This window comes from Hippocampus comes, unplaced genomic scaffold, assembly GCF_001891065.2.
Source record: "Hippocampus comes isolate QL1 unplaced genomic scaffold, H_comes_QL1_v1.1 scaffold314, whole genome shotgun sequence".
In the NCBI taxonomy this organism is placed as follows: domain Eukaryota; kingdom Metazoa; phylum Chordata; class Actinopteri; order Syngnathiformes; family Syngnathidae; genus Hippocampus; species Hippocampus comes.
In genome coordinates, this window is record NW_017805152.1 from 954488 (window position 1) to 980106 (window position 25619).

The 25619-nt window shown below is 44.8% G+C and overlaps 5 protein-coding genes across 6 annotated transcripts; 2 read left to right on the top strand and 3 right to left on the bottom strand.

The window, feature by feature from the left end:
- Positions 1-3513: 3513 nt before the first annotated feature.
- tufm (Tu translation elongation factor, mitochondrial) lies at positions 3514-7746 on the bottom strand. Of its 2 annotated transcripts, XM_019868262.1 has the most exons (11): positions 7583-7746; positions 7019-7065; positions 6774-6912; positions 6239-6405; positions 5688-5957; positions 5477-5609; positions 5278-5382; positions 4907-5058; positions 4597-4716; positions 4195-4314; positions 3514-3806 (listed from the first exon to the last, which is right to left on the bottom strand). In XM_019868262.1, exons 1-11 carry the CDS (start codon positions 7617-7619, stop codon positions 3759-3761), a joined length of 1338 nt encoding a protein of 445 aa, XP_019723821.1. In that variant the 5' UTR covers positions 7620-7746; the 3' UTR covers positions 3514-3758. The 2 variants fall into 2 exon arrangements, with proteins under 2 accessions (XP_019723821.1, XP_019723819.1); XM_019868260.1 differs by lacking the exon at positions 3514-3806 and having other exon boundaries at positions 3901-4314; positions 7583-7721.
- Positions 7747-8080: 334 nt separating this feature from the next.
- On the top strand, positions 8081-10528 carry hspbp1 (HSPA (heat shock 70kDa) binding protein, cytoplasmic cochaperone 1). The gene is made up of 8 exons (XM_019868264.1): positions 8081-8252; positions 8416-8539; positions 8658-8859; positions 8952-9176; positions 9251-9406; positions 9550-9646; positions 9809-9920; positions 10218-10528. The coding sequence occupies exons 2-8, from the start codon at positions 8420-8422 to the stop codon at positions 10296-10298; spliced, it is 993 nt and encodes a 330-aa protein (XP_019723823.1). The 5' UTR covers positions 8081-8252; positions 8416-8419; the 3' UTR covers positions 10299-10528.
- Positions 10529-10822: 294 nt separating this feature from the next.
- On the bottom strand, positions 10823-15875 carry tmem86b (transmembrane protein 86B). Its single transcript, XM_019868266.1, has 6 exons — positions 15592-15875; positions 15359-15455; positions 15187-15258; positions 11758-11857; positions 11429-11672; positions 10823-11315 (listed from the first exon to the last, which is right to left on the bottom strand). Exons 3-6 carry the CDS (start codon positions 15219-15221, stop codon positions 10864-10866), a joined length of 831 nt encoding a protein of 276 aa, XP_019723825.1. The 5' UTR covers positions 15222-15258; positions 15359-15455; positions 15592-15875; the 3' UTR covers positions 10823-10863.
- Positions 12220-16212, top strand: aspdh (aspartate dehydrogenase domain containing). The gene is made up of 9 exons (XM_019868265.1): positions 12220-12956; positions 13031-13136; positions 13240-13384; positions 13503-13587; positions 14110-14259; positions 14576-14799; positions 14942-15081; positions 15920-16003; positions 16073-16212. Exons 2-8 carry the CDS (start codon positions 13082-13084, stop codon positions 15955-15957), a joined length of 837 nt encoding a protein of 278 aa, XP_019723824.1. The 5' UTR covers positions 12220-12956; positions 13031-13081; the 3' UTR covers positions 15958-16003; positions 16073-16212.
- On the bottom strand, positions 16093-25254 carry gys1 (glycogen synthase 1 (muscle)). Its single transcript, XM_019868256.1, has 16 exons — positions 24994-25254; positions 21980-22098; positions 21701-21882; positions 20963-21154; positions 20659-20844; positions 20342-20486; positions 19644-19761; positions 19365-19485; positions 19174-19280; positions 18859-18918; positions 18533-18725; positions 17951-18077; positions 17780-17875; positions 17530-17693; positions 17382-17462; positions 16093-17282 (listed from the first exon to the last, which is right to left on the bottom strand). Exons 2-16 carry the CDS (start codon positions 22095-22097, stop codon positions 17037-17039), a joined length of 2136 nt encoding a protein of 711 aa, XP_019723815.1. The 5' UTR covers position 22098; positions 24994-25254; the 3' UTR covers positions 16093-17036.
- Positions 25255-25619: the final 365 nt, after the last annotated feature.

Genomic DNA, 25619 nt, shown 5'->3' on the forward strand with positions numbered 1-25619 from the left:
TAGGGGTGAAAGCATTAATTATTAATAATAATTATATAAGCATTAATTCTTAATAATAATTAATTAATTCTTAATAATAATTAATGAATGGACCAATGGATCATTGAATTATTTCGACGGTGCGGTCATGATTGTTGATTAAACACAACTCGAAGCAAGACGCAGATCTCGATGTGAGGCACGACAGTTGTGGGCAGCATCGTTCTGCTCAAAACATTCAGCCAGGTCCCAAAATAACACATACAAAAATAATAATCAATTGAAGGTTTGAGCGGTGTGTTGATGAAGTGCATTTACCCGAGCACAAACGCCCATTCCTATTTAGTTTACGATACAAATCATGTAGAGATGTAAACAAACGACATCAGATCAACGTTTTGTGCTATTTGCTGAAATTCTATGAATTGAACGGAGATCTGAAAAGAATAGACATGTTAAAAAGCCTTCCAGTGTGTAAATATGAGAGAATATGTAACGACAGAACCAAAATAGCCCACCAATAAATCATCCAAAGTCATTTCTCTCTTTCTTCAATCTGAGTTGTTGTGGTCTTGTGTGCACCCGAATGCCATTTCGGCACAGTTGCACACGTTTGCATTTGGAACTTGCTGACGTGCGCTGAAAATAGCAAAGGTTTGCTCTGGGAAATAAATTATTTGGCCATTTTTACTAAAAAAAAAAAAAAAAAAAAGCAAGATGCGAAGACGAGAATGTGAACTCAATTCGTCAGCTCTGTACTGAAAATAAACATGCTTTTTTTTTTTTTTTGTCATTGCAGTTTGTTGTTGGTCATTAGCTCTATTATGCCAGTGATTACAACAATGGCGTCCTTGAGGAATTAGACTGAAAGAATATGTAAACTCATTCGTTGCCAATGACGGCTAGAGAAGTCCAAAGATGCACTGTTTGACCAGGGACTGCCGGTGAAAGAGTCTTGCCATGCAACTAAGTTGAAGCCATGTTTGAGGCCCTTGACTAAAATAAGTCTATGGCAAGCTCAGCCATTGGTTTTGTTCCCCTCCACCCCCCTTACATAGGACACAGACAAACAGAGAGGGCGGGATGGAGGCATGAGAATTTTTGGGTAACAGCATCTGATTGGGGTCAAAGGTTTCCTCTTTCACACTTATGCAACCCCTTCGGAAACATCTTTGCTATGGACGCACTCCACCCGAAGAGCAGCGCCAGTTGACTGACCTGTGACCTTCATATCTGCCCTGCATGTAATTGCAAATCACTCACTACTGTAATATAACGAGCGGTGAGGACCTAAATTCCTATTTTAAACGTTACATTTTCACAAACGTTAATAGGATAGAGGTCTCTGCCCCCCCCCATGTCGTGGTGAGAAGAATATAATTCATTGGCAACCCTTGCTATCAAACTTGTGTTTTGTGTGCATCAACTCGAATTTAGAAGACAATATGTATTTCAAGACACGAGGGCCCCCTGACATCACTCTCAGGTTTAAGTTCTCTAACTTAAAAAAATCTCTCACTTTCATGCTTTCTCCTCCAATAATGAACAAAATCATTCCATCCATACTTAAGATTCGCATCGCTGAATCTGCAAATCCTCCCATGAGAATGTTGGCTGTACGGTCTGAGATGTGCAGCGTGATGTAAGCATCATGTCGAGCACATCACGGGATGCATCCCACCCACTCCGCAGAGTTGGAGGAAGAAAACCCGTGGAAAGTCAGGATTGCAACGTGAAGAGTGGGCCGCAGCCTTAATTATCACAAGCCTTCTTCTTCTTCTTCACTGCTTGCCCACAGGTGACAGAAGGAGGTGGAGGCTGAGAGGAGTAACATGAATCCACCGACAGTCTACTTCAAGCTCTGCTCTTAAGTAACGAGCCGTAAATATTCAGTACGACATCATCTGATGTCTGTCTAGGACCGTCCATTTATTTGCCTTTGTCTGAACTTATTCATACTTGATCATTTGTGCATTTGTGATCAAACTCATCGGCGTTTTGAGAGCATTTGGTCGAAGCGAAGACGTTACATAATAATGTTATCACCTCGCCGACGACGCGAGCACAATTCTTCTTTGTTGTGGCTGCTGGAGTACAATTTTGCACCTTCCGGTGGGTGAGAACAGACCTGCCGAAAATCTCTTACGGGTTCAACCTAACATGCAGAACGTAGAAGAAATTAAGCCGAAGTGTGTGAAGATCGTTCAAATCCACACAAAGCCCGGAGCCCGAGATTCAAACCTAAATGAGCAGAAAAGCACAAATAATGCTCGGGGCAACTTTTAGTCCCAGCACAGTGTTGATCGCTGCTTGTTCCATTTCTTTGAAACCACGACTGTCCAAACGTGACTCTGCGTGGAGCAACAGCTCCATAAAGTTCAACGTGGCATCGACTCAGCAGAAAGAATCAAGGTCACTGAAACATAAGCGTGTTTACCGTGTAGTCATATCGCTTTACCTCGCCGTTCTGCAACATACTGACATGCAGCTGAGCACGTCACTCACGCAAATCTGTCTGTGCCGTCCGGTCCACGCATACAGTATGCGATCACGGCAACAAGCTGATTGGATTACAGGATGAGGCCCTGACTCGAATACCGCCAGTAAACGCAGTTGACCAAGCTTCCTGTGTGGAGTGCAAGAGTACATCAGAGGTGACAACAAGAAATCCGAAAATTACTCTGGTAAAAGCAGAAGTACTGATTCAACAAATATAAATACTCAAGCACCGCTCCCTGACAAATCAACTGAGGACCCACTCGAGCTCACCTGCACCTCTTCCAACACTGTCGTTTGGTTACGAAACGGACTCAACACGTCCACGCCTAACAAGTTTGCCACCACGTGGAATCCAGTGGCAAACACAAACGTTCTTCTGTACAACACAAAAAAGTCCTAATTCTTCACACTTTTAACCCTTTCAAGCACCCTGTAACCCGATAACATGAGAAGCTGTCCACTGTAGTAATCGGTGTCCCTGAAAGGGTTAATTGTGTTGCCATTTTTCGACACATTCCAACTCCGTCACAGAACATCGTCGAAATATTGGAAAGTCAAAGTCACACATTGAGCGTTCGATATCAGTGTCATTTGTATGAATGTCTACCAAGTGGCGAAAACAATATTTGCATGACATCTAGAGGATGGCGACAACACGATTGCGTTGTGGAGATGACATTCGGGCAAGGAGGTCACGAGTCACAAGATGCTTGTCCTCAGTGGGGTCACAGGGAACTGAATGAAGCCTATCCCAGCTGATTTGGGGCAGACCTTGGACAGTCACATTCAAACTTATGGGCAATTTTGTCTTGAATTAACCAAATATGCGGGTTTTTTTAAATTTGGAAGGAAACCACCTGTTTAACTAATCTACACCAAAACAAAACGTCTGGGTGTGATTCGAGAGGCACTCAAAACTCTTTGCTGCCCTCGTGTGGTAACTCGGTGTAGTAACTTAATGTCGTTTTCCCTATTTTACATGAGCATTTGTCCATAGATGGCAGATTAAAAAATAATAATCATAAAAAACTCAAATTGGTATTAAATACATTTTATTACATAAATGACATGAAGCAGTCTGGGGATTTAACACAACCACAGTAGCTTAACTTTACAAATATTTTGGTTGAACGTGATATCGCAACATATTGGATGATGCTGTGTGTGATGTAATCTGTGTATTTGCCTTTTTTTTTTTTTTTAAAGAATCACATTATTTCATATAGACAACCACCCACCCTTAAATCTCTGCCCCCAACCCTGGTTCCCCATGAACCTTTTTATGAGACCCACTGATCTTCGTCTGTCATTGTCAGGATGTCTGTCACCAGGCCAGTGTAACTTAATGTCGTTTTCCCTATTTTACATGAGCATTTGTCCATAGATGGCAGATTAAAAAATAATAATCATAAAAAACTCAAATTGGTATTAAATACATTTTATTACATAAATGACATGAAGCAGTCTGGGGATTTAACACAACCACAGTAGCTTAACTTTACAAATATTTTGGTTGAACGTGATATCGCAACATATTGGATGATGCTGTGTGTGATGTAATCTGTGTATTTGCCTTTTTTTTTTTTTTTTAAAGAATCACATTATTTCATATAGACAACCACCCACCCTTAAATCTCTGCCCCCAACCCTGGTTCCCCATGAACCTTTTTATGAGACCCACTGATCTTCGTCTGTCATTGTCAGGATGTCTGTCACCAGGCCAGTGCCGATGGTTTTGTTGCCGTCTCGGAGAGTGAACCTCTGACCTTTCTCCAGGACCATTGGTTGTCGGAGCGTGAGGGTCAAGGAGGTGTCCTCCCCCGGCATCACCATTTCCTTGAATGAGATAAGATCAGATGGCATGTGTAGTTTAACCAGCGATATTAAAATGTCGTGTATTGTGCGTAATGACTTTTTAAAAAACTTGACATAGCATAATTGTCTTGGAACTGTTCAAAACGCCTGCCAGCAGGAAGTGGATGCCACACAAAGTACCCAATGACAGAGTGACTAGATGGCGATTGTGTAATACAGAGAATGGAAAAGACCTTCATAAAATGGACCAATTTCAACTGAGTTTCACTTTAGTGGTAAATCAGACGACATACAAGCACACACCTTATCAGAGGGCAGAGAGACTCTGCAGGCCATGTCCCACGTTAGGGAGAACATGACGGGCATGAAGTTGCTGACAAAGGACTTGTGTCGTCCTCCCTCCTCTTTGCTCAGAATGTACACCTGCAACACACAAAAGCACATGCGACTCAGTCAAGACAACAAAACCCCGACTTGGTGACGGTTCCCCCTTCTGGTGAAAAAGGAGAACGTCTTAAAAGTAGCAGCAACTGTATGTGACCGAAAAGCTCGGATGAGCAAACACTATGGACCCATTGAGATGGCTTGCGTTGGTGTACTGTGTATTCCAAACCTGAGCCTTGACTTTCTGGTGAGGCTTGATGGATCCCGGCTTGCACATCACGATCCCTCTCCTCACATCCTCCCTCTTCAGGCCTCGGACCAGAGCACCGAGGTTGTCTCCAGCTTCGGCCCGATCCAAAGACTTATGGAACATCTCGATACCTGAGCCCATCGGCATGGACAACGATTACACTCAAATGTATTGTTATAACCTTGATTTTTTCCCCCCACGCTTGTATTGGATGGAAAGTGACTGATGAGCGTTAATCTGCAGTATAAATCCAGCCTTTTTTGTCTTTCCTCAGAAAAAAATCTAAATATCTTATACGCTCGTCTCCACTGAGATGTTTAATGTCGTTCTATTTTGTTTCTGACACTCACCTGTAACCACAGATTTGACGCTGCGATTGTGACCCACAAACTCACAGTCATCCCCTTTCTTTATGATGCCCCTCTCCATGGTGCCGGTCACCACTGTCCCCCTGCCTGAATGCAGAAACAAACAGGATGTATTAAATGTGTTTCAAACAGATACCACCGCACAAAATGCAGCTTTACATGTATTTTTTTATACACACACCTGGGATTGAATAAACTCCTTCGATGGGAAGAAGGAACGGCTTTTCCAGTTCTCTTTTGGGCAACGGAACATACGAATCCACAATCTCCAGCAGCTTCATGATTGCATTGATGCCAAGCTCCGGCTCCCGACCCTGACGGGAAGCATCACAAGCATTCAGTCAAGACTCAGAATCATCCCTGCATGTGATCAAACGCTGCCTTTGGGTCACCTCCAGAGCACAGAGGGCAGAGCCTATCACCACAGGCGTGTTGTCGCCGTCGTAGCCAAATTCAGTGAGAAGCTCACGAATTTCGATCTCCACCAGCTCCAGCATCTCTTTGTCCTCCACCGCGTCCGCCTTGTTGATGAATACCACCACGTGCTCGACGCCGATCTGCCTGGCCAACAGCAGGTGCTCCCGCGTTTGCGGCATTTGGCCGTCAGTGGCCGCCACCACTAGGATGCAACCGTCCATCTGAGCAGTGCCTGTGATCATGTTCTGAAAAGGGGAGTGATATCAGGAGCTGGAGTCATGCTGGCCGATTATATTTCAGGACGAGCATCCGGGCGTGAGACAGCAGCGAGTGTGTTCATTTTGTATTTATGTTTGACCGTTTGTTGTGTTGGCGTCTGAAAGTGCATTGGTGGCTTTCTTTGCTCACAGACATTACAGTGCCTTAGGTGGTCCATTTCTTTTTTCACTTCACTCGAGTGGCACCATATCTGAAGCTAGCTCTGAACTCAAATTTTGTCTCGCAACAACAAAGAAAGACTGCTTACCTTGACATAATCAGCATGACCGGGGCAGTCTGTATGAGCGTAATGTCTGTTGGCTGTTGTATATTCAACGTGAGAGGCATTGATGGTGATTCCTCGAGCCTTCTCCTCGGGGGCGTTGTCAATGTCCTCATACTTTTTAAAATTGGCACCGCCGGCATCAGAAAGTACTGACGATTAAAAAAAACAAACAGTTGTAACCACAATACTATTTATCTTCAAACTTCGAATACATGCATCCATTCATTTTCTTTATCACTTGTCCTCATTAGGTTCACGGATGAGATGGATACTGTCCCATCTGACTTTGAGCAAAAGGCAGGCTACACCCTGGAACAGTCGTCTGTTTATCGCAGGGTGAGCAGAGAAAATTTTGATATTTGATTTCTACATTGTCTCCACAGTTATAAATAGCCATTAGCCACTAATCCTGGAAGGGGTAAGTCTTTATTTCCATGATTCCCTATCAGAAATCTTGATTCGTTTTTTTTTCTCGCCTCCCCAAAAAAAGACAGTGCTCGATCGAATACAACCTTACCCTTTGTGATAGCTGCAGTTAGGGTGGTCTTGCCATGATCCACGTGTCCAATGGTCCCGACGTTGACGTGGGGTTTGTCTCTGCTATAAGTCTTCTTAGCCTCTGCAGCGAAGGTCCGCCGACTCAGAGGTACAGCACACTATAATAGAAAGGTTGAAAGATGAATACAGATAAAGATGTATCCAATTAGCAATACTGATTCATGTATTTTTTACACTGTAAAGGATTGGTTTGTACACACTCACTAGCTTAAAGGAGCTTTGCACCAGGCTTGGTGAGGTCAGATGAAGAGCTAAAGACAACAGAACCAAAATACAAGTGTAGCGTAAGACAAAATCACATGAAATAGACAGACCAGTGGTAGGGGATGCAATTTAGTTTCATTGAAACTGTTTCAATCTGTGCATGCGCATAAATCACATCTTTAGACAACTAATCTGACCAGACCGCATCATCACATAGAAACGCTAGGCCAAGTCTGAAAAGCGCTAAACACACTGAAACTGGACGTTTATTTAAAATGCCTACAGGTCGTACCTGACCAAACTTAGAAATAAATTCCGATTTCAGTGAATAACAATTGATCACTTTTTCGTTCTATTCGGCTTTATTGTTAGCTTACAATCACCGGTAACGTGACCTTGCTCTGCTATGAGCACAGAACGCATCATCCCATTTTGTTTAAGGTTGCAATTACACTGCTACTTACTACGCTACTACTTGCATCTAAACCGAGTACTACAAAAGAATAATCTCAACACAAATATGACACCATAATATTGAAGAATTAGAACAAGGGACTATTTTACCGGAGACACAAGCACGCAGTCCTAAAAGCGCTGCCATCTTGAACAATCAGGAAATCCAAAGACGAACAGGTTGCCAAGAGCGTTAATCAAGTGTAAGGCATTTACTGGAATACTGCCTACTTTTCCTCCCTCCCAATTCCTAGTCCTAGCGTGTTCATTTAATACTCCCAAACAAAATGCATCTACTTTTAATGATTCGACAACAAAAGATAATGTGTTTATAAAATAATGTCAAACGCTGCGTAACGCTGAGGATTTTTAACGCTCTCGCTTCCACTAGTACTCTCTGAAAGGCTTCTATCCATGCGTCATCAATTTATCTTAATCTCCCTAATAGAGACTCCAACGTTTTTTGTTTAAATATTTATTAAATATAACAATTAATTAACCGTTTTGATTTCAGTGTTTTGTTTCTTTTAATATAAAAATAAATGCGAAATTTTACTCGACTATAGACAGACTGGAAAGACAGCTGTTTGTCCCAAATTCCGTTACCGGCTTTATTTTTACCATTACGGTCAAACATGGCAGCTTACTTGACACTCATGCGCTTGCTATAGCTAGAACGTTCTCGCGCTTACATGTGTCTTCTGGTTTAAAGAGGCGTCAACCTTCAGGGTCGTTAAAAAGGGTCCGTGTTTTTTCAGAATCATTTCATGAGACTTTGAAGGTAAGGTGGATGTGAACATTTTCATGTTACGTAAAATATAGCTAGGGGGTTGTTGATGGCATGTAGCTGGCATGACATTTTTGATATTCAACATTGACTAAGGTGGGCATTTGAATGAAGGATGTGTATGCACTTATACGTGATGTATTTTTCCCCTTTTCAGCGACATGACGGAAGAGAGACAAAATCGAAGATATCCCCAGAATCTTCAGGGAGTCCTGCAGTTGGCTATCGACGCTGGCTCCGGTGCAGAGGGGCCTCCGTCTGTAGAACCCATTTCAGAAGAGGTTGGTCATGTGAAAAGTTGCTTTTAGAAGCCTACACACACCCTGCAAATTGAGGCCAGGCAACAAGCTACTACCCTTTGATCTCTGTCATCCATTTTTTCTGTTTTCTGCCTTTCAGAGGAGCGCATGGCTGAGGGAGGCTCTCGCAGACGTCTGCAAAGGACAGATGGATGAAGTGGAGCAGATGAAGCAGTGCTTGGCTGTCTTGAACAAAGAGGAGGTGAACGGCGAGGGCGATAGGGATGACGAAGACGAAGATGAGCGAGAAGTAGCCTTTGAGTTGCTGTCAGATTTATGTGAAAATCTTGACAATGCCAGAGGTCAGTATTATTATTCCACGTTATATGAATTAATTGAGTGAGAGTAATATGCAATCGACAGTAACCTCATTGTGTCCCCACACCTCTTTTAGACCTGATGGTTCTGGGAGGCCTGGATGTCTGCGTCTCCAAATATTTGTGTCATGCCCAAAGTAGGTTGAGGTGGAGCGCTGCTCAGCTGATTGCTACCTGTGCCCAGAACATGCCACAGGTGCAGGATCACTTGCTAAAGCTAAAGGCTTTGCCAAAGCTTCTACATTTGACAGACTCGGATCCCCACCCCACAGTCAGAGTCAAGGCTCTTTATGCAGTCTCATGTGAGTACAGTATGTCATGGAGACTGAAATGCGCCGCGTGAAACATTTCCAATGGCCTTTTGTTGCAACTGCAGGTCTGGTTCGAGAGCAAGACGCCGGGCTGGAGGCTTTTCTGTCCCTCGATGGCTTCTCCGTACTGATGAGAGGTATGCAGTCAGAACACGATAAGCTCCAGACCAAGTCAGCGTTCCTTCTGCTCAATCTGCTGACGTCACATCCTGAACAGAAAGGTACAAAACATGATAAATGATTCCTTTTTTCATGATTTGATTGAAAATTCCAGGCGGGGGGAATATCGCATTTGTGCTTCTTGACTTCCCACCGCTTGTGATGTTTATCAGAGACCTCATTGTGTCATTCATTTTTCCTGCAGACACCGTGGTCTCCATGGGGATGGTGCAGCAGCTGGTTTCTGTGCTGCGCGCTCCGCACTCACCTTTTCATGAGCATGTCCTCGGTGCCCTTTGTTGGTAAGGCAATTTATCAGTCTTCTTCTTCATATACAGGCAATCCCAAAATTATTCAAACCCCGAGGGTATGAATAATTTGGGGCTTGGCTGTAGCAGCCGATGATCGGTGGTATAAACCAAAGGATCGCTGCATTGTCTGTCCTCTGTCTTGTGTCTGTCCAGCCTGGTGGAAGACTGTGTGAAGGGGCTCGGAGAGTGTCGGGATCCACCTCTCGGTCTCGAAGAGTTACTGCGGCTGCGAGCCAGAGAGCTCCAAGGCAAAGAGGAAAGTCAGGTATGTCACCGAAGGGTTTCAAATTTTAACCAGAACGGTATTCAGTAGAGCACAGCGATTTCCATTTCACCTCATTGTGTATCAGCTTGACATTTGTCCTCAATGGTCCATTTAATTTTTCAGCAAGGCACAACATGAAGAACATAGCTGGTAAAACACAAGACGAGCGCGGTTATCAATAAAGAGTGTGATGTCAAACTTTTAGCGCTCTCTATTGACCAGTCGTGTCATCTATCTGTTTAAGATATCCTGGCACGAGAGAAATTCCTGTACTTAAGTTTTTTCCTCTTGCAACAGGAAGAACTGGAATTCTGTGAGCGCTTGAGGATGGCTTGTTTTTGTGGACACCAGCCAGATGACCACGGGATGGACCGCTGACCTCCAATGTGTTTTGTCATCCAATTTTAGTTTGCTCGCGGACATTCATCGTCAGGATTCATGACATAAACATGAATGCGTTTGTCATTTTCTGCATGTCATACAGCATGTTATAAAATAACTTCAAGAGTCAGGTCATACATTGTAATTAGTGTTTGTAATTTAAAAAAAAAGGAAGTTTCAAACTGGCAATCAAAATCAGTACCTGTGTAATCCTGTTTTTTTTTGTTCTTAAATCAAGACTCGGATACCGTAAGTAGATGTCTTCAATTTTCTTGACATTGTATTTATTTATAACAAGAACAAAGAGTATTTTTATACATTTAGCAACCACCTCACATCGAAAACTTTCACTTAAATATTGATGTTACGCAGCGTCATTGTTATTAAAATATGGCAATAAAATGATTCCAAAACAATTAATCGTTCATCGTTTTGTAATAATACATACAATACAAACATATTTATACATTTCAGTGTTATTCTCATCCAGCAGCTCCGCATATTAGGCAGTGCTATGTTACTGTTGGGTGAGGAAACATCAGGAGCGCTGCATGGATACTGGCTAGGACCGCTTCCATTTTGCAAATTCATTTTTGATTTCCACCGCCCTCATGTCCCCAATACTAATTAGCAGCTGTGCTAAATAATATGTCACCATGACAACAGTATTACCGTGTTGCACAGGCGCCGTCACCTTAAACTGTTGCAAAGCCAAAGCGAGGTCGGAGACGATGAAGAACAAACTTCCCAAGAGTGTGAATGCGCGACGGGTTCTGATGGCTAATATCCCCATCAGTGTGATTAAGATAACGTAGACCCCCACGGCGGGGGTTAAGAGGTCCGACATTGGGTCCTTCTGTAAAAATGGAAACAAGTATGCATAAAAACCTCCCGCGATCACAACCAGGATCAGATATAGCAGGCCAGTCCATGAGGAAGAGGAATATGCCTCGTAACGAGATGACAGGAAGCTGAGCGAGTAGAGAAGATGAGCCACAGCAAATGCAGCCATGCCTAAAACACGCGATAGACAATTGCACAGTTTTCTTAGCTTGATGTCATTTATGATGTAAATAACGTTTAAAAAAACTAAACAAAAGGGAGTAACCCCCCAACGTGTCTCTTACCGTGGAGGAAAAACCCAGGCCAGATCAGGCAGCAGTCGCCCACAGCCGAGAGGACAAGTCCTCCCGCCACACCCACGACACTCTGACCTCCATTCCAGCTCAGCACTGCCGCGGCCAGCAGGAGCGCCGGTGCCGATTTGACAGCCGCCAGTATGATGGACGCCGGTGTGTCTGGAGTACACAGGTAGAAGTACGCGGCTGAGGCCAAAAAGAAGGGCGTGAGAGAGAACAGCAGAGCACAGGACTGAAAGACAGGGAAACACACACCGCTTAGGAAACACAGGAACATATCAATGATGATATGAACATATTTGTTCATGTCAAAATACCGTGTTTCTTCTCTGCCGTCTGTCGTAGGCATCTGTCTCAAGAATGTCCATATTGTCCACTGAGCAGAGTGCTTCCTCCTGTTCTGCTAATTTCAATGACCTGGAAGAAAAAAAAAAACACAAAAAGCTCAAAAGCCTGCGCCTTGTCCCGCTGTTGCTGTCAGAATGAAATCTGCTACGTCTACTGGTCTTCCCAAGCCACGAACTTTAGACTGATCCTCACTGTGTGATTACGCCCTGATTATCAACCTTCTCCCGGTTTTGAGTCGTTGTGAAAGGAAACTTGACCTTTGACCTACCCAGAGGAATACAGTGGTGACATCAACACAATGTGCAAAGTTGAAGAAGATGGCTATATAAACTGACCATTATTAACACCTTGCATTTTGGCATATAAGACAAAAGCCCAATAATTGCCAGCAACATATAGCAAGAGGGGTAAATATCTGCCTCACAGTTCTGAGATTCTGCGTTCTAAATCCAGGCCCCAGACTTGAGGTTCCCACATAAAAAAAAAAAAAAAAAAAAACCATGCACATTAAGTTAACTGTAGACTCAAAAATGTCTTCAGGTGTGTGCATGTGAGTTTGAATGGTTGCTTGTCTTTGCGATGGGCTGGCAACTCGTCCAAAGTTTAACCCCCGCTCTCACCCAAAATCAAGCTTGGATGGGCTTCAAGCTCACCCGTGCGCCTGATGAGGACAAACGCGATCGGAGATCAACGGGTGGAAAATGGACGGTTGGTTCAAAATTCATCGATTCTTCAATTTTCACAGTCAGGTGATCCACAAGGTCAATTTCAAGGTCAAATTATTGATCAAAAAGTTTAATTACTAAAAAAACGGAGCAATCTTTTGAGCGATTGTGGATTCGTATTCCTTGTTTAATTCCCTTTCCAACAATACCCCTTTTGTGGAGATTGACCCCGTAGTTCCTGAGATCTGAGGGGTTCAAAGAAGGTGGCCACACCCCTTTTTGCAGAACGAGCTAAAATCCGGTGGGGCGTAGCTCCCAATCCCCTGCTCAGAAATCATTTTGTCATGTTTGACAAAGAGTGATCATTCCAATCCAACGGCTCTAGCGCCAACAATGATTAACTTTGGCCTCTGCGGGTCATACTTTGTACTCTGCTCCCACGGTCCCTTTGCCAGACGTGCTTCAGTCAGATTGGGAGACCCGGCAAAGGTGTGGGATTATCGGTGAGTGCAGTCATAACTTTGATCGAGGGAGATCTGATATGAAGAGAACCTTACGCATGTGTTTATATATGCAGGTGCATGTTCTGAACCTTGATTAGCCTGTTTGGGTCCGCCGCGTAAGGAAAATGGCAGCAAGGCCCCCTTCCCTCCGTATTGGAATTGTCGGATTTGGACATCTAGGTGGGAAATGCTTCACAGCATGAACACACACTGCCGTACACCTTCATGAAACTCTTTGTACCCGAATGTCCTCGCATCACATTCCATTTGTTTTACTCTTCAGGACAGTACTTGGTGGAGAGAATCATCAAAGATGGCGGCCCCGTCGGCTTAAGTTTGGCTTTTGTTTGGAACAGAAAGCCTGAAAAGATGAAAGGTTTAGTCCCCGATGAACTTGTCTTGGGGAATCTGTCGTCCTTCGCAGACAGGTGCCAATTAAGGAAAAAAAATTCTCGTCATGTCAGAGTTTCTGACAGCGTGCGACAAAATGCACGATGTCAAGAAACACAATGCGACATCTAACTTTGTCCCGCCAATGTCCTTCAGGGAATGTGATGTCATTGTGGAGGTGTGCCATCCTCAGGTGGTGAAAGAATTTGGAGTCCACTTCCTGTCTCACTCGCATTTTATGGTGACATGTTTCCTATTAATAAGAATCTGGAAAAATATATAACGTGCTGTAGAATAAACTGTGCGGTAGTCGAATATTATTCAAAAAGGAATTCCATATGACTGTCACAATGTCAGTACGATGGCCTGCAGGTGTTGATTAATTAACTCATTCACTCCCAAAGACGTTTTTAAACGTCTTTTCAGACTTGGTCCAGAATTGGCTGGTACTGAATGAGTTTTAATCATGAATAATTGCTCATAACGCTCAACACAGCTGCTTTAAAAATCTACAATTAGAGTCAAGAAAATGTATAAAGAATTACCGGTAACTTGATCATTGATTGGGCAGAAAATGGAAGTGCAAAAGGGATTTTAAAGTCAAGGCATATATAAAATTTTCCATGTTTTGCCTTTGGTCGGATTACTGGTCATAAATACAACTTACATTTTTAAAAACATCTGTTTTGGAATTTAAAAAAAAAAAAAAGTTAAGTGTCTTTGGTCGCTGAGGTAGCTTTGTGAAACCCCCCCCCCCTTGCAGGTTGGCTCCCCCTCCGCCCTCGCCGATCATGACCTGAATGCGAAACTTCGTCAGGCGGCACAGTTGCACGGAAGAACGCTTTACGTCCCCAGCGGTGCGTTATGGGGAGGTCAAGACATCCAGAGGATGAACGATAGCGGCGTCTTGCAGGTAAAACCGCATCTTCTCATACATTACTTATATCCACGAGATCACTCGGCGGGGGACACCCTGAACCCGTTGCCAGCCAATCGCAGGGCACACATAGACAAACAACCATTCGCGCTCAGAATCACATGTTGAGTTTTGCATTGACCTGCCATGCAAATGTTCTCGGAATGCGGGAGGAAACCGGAGTACTCGGAGAGAACATGCAAACTCCACGCAGGAAGACCGGAGCCGGAATCGAACCCCGCACCTCTGCACTGTGAGGCGGATGTGCTAACCAGTCGACGGCCGTGTGCGGCCGATCGCTCTCTGTCTGCAGGCTTTATTCATAAGAATGTCCAAGCATCCATCCTGCTACCGGCTGACGGGAGATGTCCCCTCCGAGTGGGCGGAGGGAGAGGGGAGGCGGGTTTTATTCAGGGGCTCGGTTTCGGAGCTGTGCCCCCTCGCTCCCAACAATGTCAACACCATGGCGACGGCAGCGGTGGCTGCAGGGAAGCTCGGTTTTGACGGCGTTCAGGGAGAGATTGTGTCAGACACGGCGTAAGTCTCCCTCACATTGTTTTTTTTGAACTCATTCAGTACCAACCAATTCTAGACAAAGTCTGAAAAGACGTTTAAAAAAGTCTTTGGGAGTGAATGAATGACGCACCATTTAATGTAATCACCCTTCTTCTCGGCCCAGTTTGAGTGATTATCACGTGGTGGAGGTGCAGGTGACGGGGCCTAATGGTTTCTCAGCGCACACGGTGAGAAGGAATCCAACCCAACTCGGCGCCGTAACCGGTAGCGCAACATACAACTCATTTTGGAATAGCTTACTTGGTAAGTTTCCAACTTTCTCAGGGTTGAGCGGAAACATTTGTTTTTGATCAAGTCGTGCGAGTTGAGACCAAAACACGACATCGAGATAGTTTTTTGTGAACTTACCGGCTATGGCGACGGGCCTCGTGAAATCCGCACATGCTTTATTTTGATCCCATGTGATGTTAGGACAAGATTCTGGAGTTATAATACAGATGTGTGCGTCAGTCAGTGCAGCCATCATCTGTTTTTTTTTTTTTTTTTTTTATGTGCAGTATAATGACAAGAAAGTACTTACCAAGACAAATGGGTGTTGTTGTTGATGTTGCCCGGCCTGGCTGGTGAAGGAGCGTCACTCACTTGGTAGCAAAACAGTTCGATCCGGGCCACTCTTCCTGAAGAATGAGACAATCGTTGTCACGACAGCGGAGCCTGAGGATCTTAACACCAGTTGGGAGTTTTTTCACCCCACGGACAAAAATCCAGACAGCAATTTTGGTGACGCGTTGCAGTTAAAACTAGAAAAGCTACCTCTGAACAGAGTTTTGAGTCATCACTTGTCATTTGCTTATATTGACGTCCGGACATCCGTCCTCGCAAAGGAAGTGTGGCCCTTATGAGGGATTGTGCCAGCGGGTGATTGAATGAGTCGTCATATGCGGGCCGGTCATTCACCAGCCACAGTGAAAATGTTGACCCGAAGAAGCCCTTTGAATTAAAGGCAAATAAAGAGGCCGATTGCTTTGATTCAACCTGATTCCCGTGACCTCGGATGACTGAGAATTTAATCATATTTTACAAAGTCTCAAAAGTGACTATTTCACACGTCAAAATGATTTTTTCTTTTTTTTCTTTCCAGTCTGTAAAGGTCACGGGGGTCGAGTTTATTTGTGCTGAAGCGTCTCATGCCCACGGAAGACGAGCCTGCAAGCAGCGGCGAACACCGGGCACGTCTCGCGGCGTTTGGACACGTGATCCGCCAAAGGCCCTCGCGGCCCAATAAAACACACGCAAGCAAAGAAGTCCGAGCAGTTTTTGTTTGTCAACCCTTTGACGGGTCCTCTATGTTGAATCTTTATTATATGTTCATATGGTGCGAGATCGGAAGAAATGATAAAACTCTCACAGGGAGTATACATACATCTTGCAAAAAAATGCTTTTCCTTCTTTTCATTTTCCAAGTCCGATTCGAGGCTCGTTTCGTACATGCAAACACAGTTGCAATCACTTAGACACATTCACTTTTTTTTTTTAATAACTCCGACTGGCTCATCCTCCACCCCCCCCTCCCTTCCTCAAGAATAAATACTCGTCAATACACAAGCAAATAAGCGGGAGTGTGAGGTGGTTCACAGTAATCACAGCAGAAAACTTTCAGGCTTGCAAGTTCGATCAAAACACAAAAGTCCTCAGTGTGAGAAGCCCTCAAGCTTTTTGGTGTTTTAGGATACAGTAGGTGTGTTTTCAACTATTCCCCCCACCACCACCACCACCATTTTGGAGTTTTGTAGGAAACATTTGAAAGTTGCGCAACACAGTTGTAATCGGGACACTTTTACTCACAGCAAATGAAGCGGGCTTTGTCCCGATTGCGTATTGCCTTGAAGTAGAAAGATGACAAAACAGCAAAAATGAATTGGTTTTCCTGGTCTATTTAAAAAAAAAAAAAAAAAAAAAAAAAAAACAACAACAACAATCCGAGTGACTCATAGGTTATATTTTACCCTAACGCAGTGTTAGTAAAATACAGCCATTGTGACTTTGCGCCGCGCTGCTTTTCCTTCAAAACAAACCACTTGCAGAATTGCTGGTGTGACCGAAAGAATCTAAACTGACTCGGCTTGCTGGGAAGACACAACATTCTCGCTTGAAATTATTTTGGAGATATAATTAACTTTCTACGTGTGTGGTATTAGTATTCGTCATCCCAAATCTCACGAGTGACAACGAGCACGTTCGGGCGTGTTTTTTGCGCGTCAGTTTTTCTCGCTGACGACCCCGTCGCCATTCCCGTTGGCCCTGTAGACAGCAGACACCTTGTTTTTGTACGGCATCGTGAAGGGCTGGCGAATGTTCACCCGGTCCTTTTCCGCCTCCAGATCTTCGTCGTAGCGTTCGTCCTCGTCGTTGTCCTCGACGTCGCTGTGGTGTGGGGAGGAGTGGCGGGAGAGGGAAGGAGACGGCGGCACCGAGGCGGGGCGAGGGTAACGGAAACCCGACGTCTGAAGGCGAAAGACGGAAGGTTCATCAGATGATGTAGGATTGTTTTTTTTTTTTTTTCTTCCATCAAAAAAAAGAAAGAAGCCTTCGGGTTAACTTACTGAGGTGGGGTCATGAGGTTCGTACAGGAAGGTGTCAGGGAAGGCTTTTGCCAGGGCCATGTGACGTGCCGCTACGTAATACTGACGCGACAGAGAAATATAGGATCGGTTTCAAAAAGGGTCAAAAGCTCCCAATGTGAAGTCATACCCTGCCGAGGTATCTCCAGTCCAGGAGGTCACTTAGACGCTCCGTGCGGTTCCTCTGGATGATCCTCTGGCGCCGGCTCTGCTTGCAGAACTGGAACAGGAAGGAAGTGAGCTGGTTACACGAGTCGTCCACCCCCCGAAACCGCCGGTCCAGGATGTAAATCCCTGCAAAGGTAAAAGGCGTGAGCGGGAGCGCATCTCTCATATTGTTTGGAACCGTTCTGAAGCTAAAAGAGAAAGAAGAAACCCACCATACGCCGAAGGATCTGCTATGTGTTCCTCCATGAAACAACCAAAGCCCGACAGGTTTGTTGAGATGGATGGAATTCCCATGACCGTACACTCGGCTAAAAAAAAAAAACGACATCATGTTGACCGTTTCATTTTAATATCGGCGTCTTGTGGACATGCGTGGGTCAAACCTGGCGTGTAGCCCCAAGGCTCGTAGTAAGAGGGGAAGACGCCCAGGTGGCAGCCTCTTACAAATTCCTCGTAGTCCATCGGAAGCAGAGGAGAGGTAGAGGACAGGAACTCGGGATGGAATATAATCTGGATGGAAACGTCAGTATAAAAAAAACGTATAAAAAAATCTAACTGTGTTGCGCAGCAGTTCATGCCCTGTCCAGTAGGTGGCAGTAATTTTCATCACAAAGTGGATGCACAAGCCAAGACTTTTTATTAATTGTGAACTCACAGCTCCATGGGGGGGTCCACTGGCCCCAATGCAATACGATTTAAACTCAAGACTAAATTTGAATGGCTTCTAAAACAATTTCGACGCAAAGTGTCAAAACGGGGATTTGGTTTGACATAATCTCTCACTAGAGTGTGCTTGAAGGAGGACGTTAAATGACCAAATCTATTGAAAGTGCGCAGAGTGACCCTTCTATCATAGCAGACCTTGATACTGCTCTCGTATTGGATCTCACTAGATTGTGCAGGTGTGCCAAATGATGTGGTGGGGATGAATGGTTTTATTGTGGCGGGAGGTCAATTCCACATACCTTGACACGGTCAGCGGAGCTGTTGAAAAGGCCGATGCGGCGCACAGAGTTGAGAATGGGGTCGCCGCTGTCCTCCAGCATGTTATGAGTGCACACCGGCGGCTGGCACTGCCTTTGAGTGGCGAAGATGGCGCGCTTCATGATGGTGAAGTCTTCTTTGTCCAGCATCTTGGACACATCTGGCAGCTGTCCACTAAGAAAAATGGATCATAGTTTATAGCAAAGTGGTTCAATTTCAAGCACATTTTGTATCATCCAACTGCAGGCAAAACACCGAATGTGGGCTATTACAAGATAGGGAGACGATGCGAAAGAGGTCAACTTACACTAGTAAAGATTCATAAAGTTTCTTTCCGAAGCGCTCCTTCACTGTTTGAGCAGTATCCCTGTCAGCAAAAAGAATAAAAGACAAGCAATTATCATCAAAGAACATCCGCGATTAATGTCTGTGGTGTGTTGAAGACTACTCTTTCTTATAGTCTTCACAGCTCGATTCAAATAAACAAAATGGGCGAGTCCTGAAACATGTCTTATTAATGAACCAATCCAGTTTGGATGATTCATTTTTTCCCCATCCTGTGCAATGCCCTGGTGTCCCAATACTTTTATCCGTGCGCTCAATGTCAAAGCGGCAGCCTCACCACAGTTGCTTCCTGACCGCTTGACCCTTTAAAGTCTCCACATTGAAGTTGTTTGTCCGAGCCGGCATGATGAAAAACGCAATGACGGTCACGTCGCTGTGATTGACCTGCGAGAAATAAGAAAGAAATAGGATGGATGTTTGATTCGGAACCAGATGCGATTCAGTTGGTATGCTGCCAAACACACGTACTCTTAGCAGATAGTTGAGCCTGGCCAACGACTCCAAGAAGATGTCGGCTCCTTTGTTGGAGAATTCATATCTTCCGGCAATGAACAGGAACAAACACTTGTCCAGGTTGAAATCAAGGTGCCTGGCGGTCGGGACAAACCAATATCGCTTATTAAAAAGCACTCCAGTGCAAGCTCAATTTCGGTCACGCCTTGACACTTCAGCCATTGTGATAACCAGCAAAAGAACTGATTGCAACCCAAAATATTTTTGGATGTGCATGGTGTTCGGCTTCCTGACCCGTAAAAGTGTCCCCTGACAAACTCCTGAATCCGATTCTTGCTCTGAGCGTGGAGGTTCTGAAACTCGTGCACGGCCGAGAACTTCTTTACGTTGAGTCCGTTGGGAGTGACAATGTCTGCGTGGGGAGTGAAAGACGACATTACGGAAGGCAATAGAACAAACTGAACACATCACAGACTCATGCAGCAAATCTCCAAGATATAGACAGAGTACCCGATGATACTGTACGATATCTTTTATGTGTATACACTCCATAATTATTGCCACACCTGGTTAAGATGTGTTAAAAGTATTTTTTAAAAATCAATTCAATTTTTTTATGGCAGAAGCAGGGTGGCACAGTGGACGACGGGTTCGCACGCCGGCCTCACAGGTCAGAGCAGCAGGGTTCGATTCCAGCTTCGGCCTTCCTGTGTGGAGTTGGCATGTTCTCCCCGTGCCTGGGTGGGTTTTCTCCGGGTACTCCGGTTTCCTCCCACATTCCAAAAATATGGCATGACAGGCTGATTGAACACTCAAAATTGTCCCGAGGCTAAGTGCGCATGGTCGTTGGTCTATGTGTGCCCTGCAATTGGCTGGCGATCGGTTCATGGTGTCCCCCGCCTCCTGCCTGAAGACTTTATTCTTCTAAGTAAAAATTACCCGTAGCACACGTGACTCCCTCTCAGGAAACGAGTTTGCAGCATCTTACACACCTGGCTTCCTTTTGAGCAGGTTTTCTGCCTCAATGGCTGTGATCTGAGACACGGTGGTGAAGACGTGCGCACAGTGGGCTGCTGCTCGCTCCAAACAGTAGCGGTGGTAGATCTGTCTGTCCCCTGCTTCCTTATCCACATTGAACTGAAACATCCAAAATACAAAAAAAAAAAAAATTATTGACAAAAATATGCCAATCCGTGGGTGCCGAACTGCGAATGTGCAGTTGTTGACTGTCGATTTAAGATGTAATGTCACCAATCACCACTAGATGGAAGTGTCAAATGCACATAGGGTGAAACACTCAAACACAAACCTCTGAAAGTTTGTTGTAGAAGTCGACATTTCCGGCGCACAGGTAGCGTCCCAGGAGCGTGGCGTGAGTGGTGAAGATGGTTGCTACGGGCAACTGCCTGTGTCTACACAACACCAAGCCCAGGCCGGCCAACCACTCGTGGAAATGGGCCACGACATGAGGCGTCTCTTCACACTGGGCCGCGAACTGCAGATTAGAGGCAAATACAGAGACGCAGAGATGATTCATACAGAACGTGTTCATGAGGTGTACGTTTGAAAACTTTTCAAATGTTTGGTTGTGGAACTTAGCGGCAACCTCTGACCTCTCCTAGGAGCCAGGCTGTCAGAAAACCAAACAGCACAGCATCGTTGGCCTCGCGGTCAAACCACGGAACGCCGATGTCACAGAGCTCCCATAGCTCACTTTTCCAAGTGTCCAGAGACCAAGCGGTGAAGCCCACATCGATGAGAACCACATACGGGCTCCCCTCAATGAGCCAGCGACCAAAGTAGACCTGCCAAAAGTTGCGAATGCCATAATTAAAAATATTTAGTACATTTACTTGTGAATTTAATTTGCTCGCAAACAGCATCTAAAATATGAACTCTTTGGCTGAGGGAAACTTGTTTACAAGCCGTTGTGTTACTTTTACGCAGCGCTATAAAGAACTGAAACTGAAACACCCTGGCGGACTCTTATTTTATCCTGGCAGTCAATCGAAACCGCCGAGTGGTACTACACGGGCTTATTTAAAAATACCCCTTTAAAATGAACCCACTACCGAGAGTTGCAAAGCACAAAGCCTGCGCTCGATTATCTTTGCGTGAACGTGTTCAAGTGAAGAGCATTCCAGCCAACCTCTAACCTTTGCGAGGAAATGTCACGGGACTTCCGAAGCATGATCTGTGGCAGAAGGCTGATGCGGCCCCCACTCTACAATCACTCCCACTACAGTAAGTGAGCGGGCCTGTTCTCCGGCAGGACATTCTATTCTAACATCGGCATGTGTGCGTGTGCGTGTGCGTGTGCGTGTGTGTGTGCATGTGCGGTGACACTTTACCTTACACCCACTGGAGTTCATCTTGTCAATGGTTCTCTTGAGCGCAGGGTTTGTGGGCTCGATGAGCTCCACCTGTGTGCGCACGTTGCTCTCCACGTAAGGACCCACCAGGAAATAGTTCTCCCCCCATTCCTCTGACGTCAGGCGCGCTTTGGTCTGGATGACCGTGTAGATGCCTCCGACTGGATGCGCGTGCCATCAAATGATAGAACGTCACCCAACTTGCGCGTGTGTGTGTGGGGGTGTGTGAGGTTCCTAACAGTCAATCCAAACGCTCACCTTTGTTCGCGACCTCCCAGGCAATTTCAAAAAGAACGGCATCCTCCAAGTCGAAATCCTCATCCCACTCCTCCAGCCCAGGCAGGGATGTGACGGATAAGCTGCGAGCCAGCGGCATACTGGGAGCACACAAAACACCACTTAAGTGCGAGTTATTGAGAGAAGGACTCAAAACTCCAGGGACACAGATACCTCTGGTCTATTCGGACTGAACAATTCATCAATTTCACCGACATCGCAACGTCATAGAATGCAATTTGGAAATATATATATCTAGTGTCTGTCCTCGTTTCCTTTGTGTAAAGTACAAGGGGGTGAATCAATACTTCTCACTGCCAGTATCTTCTTGCATGTACTCACCCTGGCACGAGAATATGGATTGCTCAAATCGGGATTGACCAAGGTGCTTTTGAAAGCCCATCCGTGCAAATTGGTGACACACCAGTTCGCAAGTGAGAAGGGGAAATGTTTGTCAAGAGATCATGACACCTTCAACAAATAGTCATTGCCCCGCAGGGCTTACCTCAACTGTCAAAGAGGCTCTTGAGTCACGACTTGTGAGAAAGAATTTTGAAGAGTCTTGTCAGTGAATCATTGGCAGCATGGGCAGTGGATTGCATTCAAAGCTTTTTATCTTATCGCTCAGTCTCCTTGCAGAGATATGAAGTCTTAACTGCGTCCATATACACCAGCGGTCATTATTGGCATCTGCTAGACACACGATTAAAGGTTCTGAACATGAAGTGGTACAAGTTTGCATTGTAATAACAGTGCTCACCACTAGATGGCATACATGTCTTGAGAATGTCCCCACAGCTAAGACTGTACTTCTCCACCAGAGAAGAAGAGAGAGCAGGTCTGGCATGACGCCGTCATTATATTAGGTCGAGAAAATTGGGTCCATCGGGTCAAAGAGGGAGCCGATGATATGTTCACCGAATTTAAACACAAATCAATCTGGCTAGTTGGCTTAGAGATGCTTTCAGCTATGAAAGATGTCAACCTACGTCGCCACTACATCGATCTCAAAAGGTACACTAACAGCATTTTTCCCCCCCCACCACCAGATGCTAAATTTGTGTCCTCCGAAAACATGGATGTATTCAACACTTGAAAGCAAAAAAATGTAATTTTTGTCATACTTTTAATTAGGAAGTGTGCCGTCCTGTGTGGCCCATCGGCAGTGCGGATTACATTTCTGCCCTGCCCCCAGCCCATCATTTAAATTGCCCATCCCTGTTTAGTTCATGTCATGGTGGCCTAAGGCGATTGCACAGTCATGAACGTCGACAACCGGTGTCTATCTGCGTAAAGGTAAAAGCTCAACCACAGTCTGTTTTCCCAAAGGGGGTCATTGCGCAATTTAGGGCCACCATTGTGTCTGTGTGTGCATGTTGGAGCGTAAAGGAGCCTTTTATAGAGAGCGACTTGGGAAGGCTGCCAGACGAAGCCCTTTGACCATCTCAGATTGTTTATAGAGCAAGACTAAAACAGGCTCCAACCCCCACCCCAATAGTCCTTCTCAGAGTTCTTTTCACAACATAGAAAAGCTATGTAGCCCCTTACTGGGTTCCAAACTCTAATTACTAAACTACAAACTCAGGAAAAAGGCATGTTATCTGCATCGTTGTTGTCTTATCATGAAGAAAGCTCGTTTAGGGGGAGGCGTGAACTCCTGGCACTAAGAGCACGGCTTTGCGTTCAGTTCCTGCTTGCACAAATGGTGCAACCTGGGGAACAAACGGTGAAAATGAGAACAGAAAAAAAAAAAGACGCAGATGTGGAAAAAGACTGGATCAAGTATAAACTTGATCTACTTTCAGTGGCATGCCAAATGTGTAATACTCGAAATGTTAAGTTGGAACATGTTTGATGTAAACAAATGGGTTGTTAACTTTGGAGCTGATAACAGAGCGTCGGGAAATTGTGCTGGGCTGACACAGCACCAAACAAAGAGGACACACGAGCAAAAAGGCTCTATGTAGTCCAATTGTTGAACATGATCGATTACAAATTCACCTTTAAATAGATGTTGCCAGTCTGCTTTAGGGTTTGTGAGAAGAGGGTCTATTCTTATATTTACGAGGTAAAGGCAACAATGTATGCTACACTTCAGTCGGAAATGCGGGGGTACATGGGACGTCATTGACGCAAACGTAGAGGGCAACATTTGAGTATAAGTAGTATCTGATTGGAACATTTCGAAGTCCACAATTGGATTGGGATGTTCTCGAGGCGCCTTAGTCATCGATAATTACTTTTGATAATTGATTAATTGTTTGGACACATTTCTTAATTTCAAATAGTCCAAATGTTCGGAATTTCAGCATCTCCACACCAAGTGTTATGTGACTTCTGTAGTGCTCCATGAAAGTGGGCAGATTAATTGATTATTAAAATAATCATTAGGTGCAGGAATCTTACTCTATTTGAGAATTTGAAATAATTTCCTGCTTTTGCATAAAGGCATGAAAATTAAAACGTGTTATTTTAATCCGATTCATCGCTCATCAAAATAATTGTTAGTTGCAGCCCTAATATGTTTGTTAGCTGTCAGGGTGAAGGTACTATTCCGGTGACAGGCCTTTAAATTAGTAAAACTGCAACATTTTTTCAGAGTATAATGGATACCACCTCAGCGACTCTCATCTGAACCATCATCATCATCATTATCATCATCATGCCCTTGTCCACTTGTTGTCCACTAGTTTCAGTGCTGGGAACAGAAGGCCTACAGTCAATATAAAATGAACACGTAGCTACGCTCGGACGCTCACCATATAAATACAAGCACAGAACTCAAGAACTCCAGCAGCAGTTTTATCAGCATTGACCGTGCATGTCTGCACGCATATAAAGCGCCTTTGACGGAGCGAACGTGACTACTCTCGCTGATTGCAACCCGGCTGCGGAAACTCGCGAAGGACACGGCGCATTTTGACACACGCCAGCGTTGAACGAGGAAGTCATTCACAGTTGTTGATTCGCGATTAAGAACGTGGATGTCTACTCACCCTTCGGCTTGAACTTCAAGTGGTCCGGATACACATTGCCAGCTGTCGCCGTCAATCGAACGGGAAAAACAGTGGGAAAAGGGGGCGGTAGCTTTTGTTAAATGTCATCCACTCACGTTGGCTACGTGCGCTTACGGTCACACGTCAGGGATGGGCCGCGCGTGCCCCGTGATACCGAAGTAAACTCGGTCCGCGAACGGTACGTCGCCGTTTTACATTATTCATGAACATAGCTTCCATTGGCTTCGAGCTCACTCTTTCCGCCTCTACGTGTGACGTCACAGGAAGCAGGCGTCTCCTTTACTCTTTCCGCATCTACGTGTGACGTCACAGGAAGTAGGCGTCTCCTTTAACTATGGAGCGCAATTGGCTGAGCAGAATTTTTTAGTTCACAAATTGTAACGTTACATACAAAAACATCACACGGGAGAACATCAACACAAATAGACAGTAAATATAACAAGAATTCTAATAATACATTTAAAAAAATGCCAGTGGTCCAAAATAAAAACTAAGAAATACGAAACACAGTTTCAAGGTTTTAACAGCATTTTTATTTTTAGAACCCGATGCAGAATGGACATCCAACTTGTTCAACAACGCACAAAATACGGGCTCAGATCCTG

Bases quoted from the DNA above. Each gene is read 5' to 3' on its own strand.
- hspbp1 (XM_019868264.1), top strand. From the start codon at position 8,420: ATGACGGAAGAGAGACAAAATCGAAGATATCCCCAGAATCTTCAGGGA. The intron at 8,860-8,951 runs GTCAGTATTATT...CACCTCTTTTAG, and splicing joins AAATCTTGACAATGCCAGAG to ACCTGATGGTTCTGGGAGGC. The intron at 9,921-10,217 runs GTATGTCACCGA...CTCTTGCAACAG, and splicing joins AAGGCAAAGAGGAAAGTCAG to GAAGAACTGGAATTCTGTGA.
- aspdh (XM_019868265.1), top strand. From the start codon at position 13,082: ATGGCAGCAAGGCCCCCTTCCCTCCGTATTGGAATTGTCGGATTTGGA. The intron at 13,137-13,239 runs GTGGGAAATGCT...TTTACTCTTCAG, and splicing joins TGTCGGATTTGGACATCTAG to GACAGTACTTGGTGGAGAGA. The intron at 13,385-13,502 runs GTGCCAATTAAG...AATGTCCTTCAG, and splicing joins CTGTCGTCCTTCGCAGACAG to GGAATGTGATGTCATTGTGG.
- tufm (XM_019868262.1), bottom strand. From the start codon at position 7,619: ATGGCAGCGCTTTTAGGACTGCGTGCTTGTGTCTCCG. The intron at 7,066-7,582 runs GTAAAATAGTCC...TGTTGTCTTTAG, and splicing joins ACTGCGTGCTTGTGTCTCCG to CTCTTCATCTGACCTCACCA. The intron at 4,717-4,906 runs GTTTGGAATACA...TGTGTGTTGCAG, and splicing joins ACCAGAAAGTCAAGGCTCAG to GTGTACATTCTGAGCAAAGA.
- gys1 (XM_019868256.1), bottom strand. From the start codon at position 22,097: ATGCCGCTGGCTCGCAGCTTATCCGTCACATCCCTGCCTGGGCTGGAG. The intron at 21,155-21,700 runs GTAAAGTGTCAC...AACTTTTGGCAG, and splicing joins TGAACTCCAGTGGGTGTAAG to GTCTACTTTGGTCGCTGGCT. The intron at 18,078-18,532 runs GTATGTGGAATT...GTTTCCATCCAG, and splicing joins GCTCCGCTGACCGTGTCAAG to ATTATATTCCATCCCGAGTT.
- tmem86b (XM_019868266.1), bottom strand. From the start codon at position 15,221: ATGTGCGGATTTCACGAGGCCCGTCGCCATAGCCG. The intron at 11,673-11,757 runs GTATTTTGACAT...CCTGTCTTTCAG, and splicing joins GACGGCAGAGAAGAAACACG to TCCTGTGCTCTGCTGTTCTC. The intron at 11,316-11,428 runs GTAAGAGACACG...CGCGTGTTTTAG, and splicing joins GCCTGGGTTTTTCCTCCACG to GCATGGCTGCATTTGCTGTG.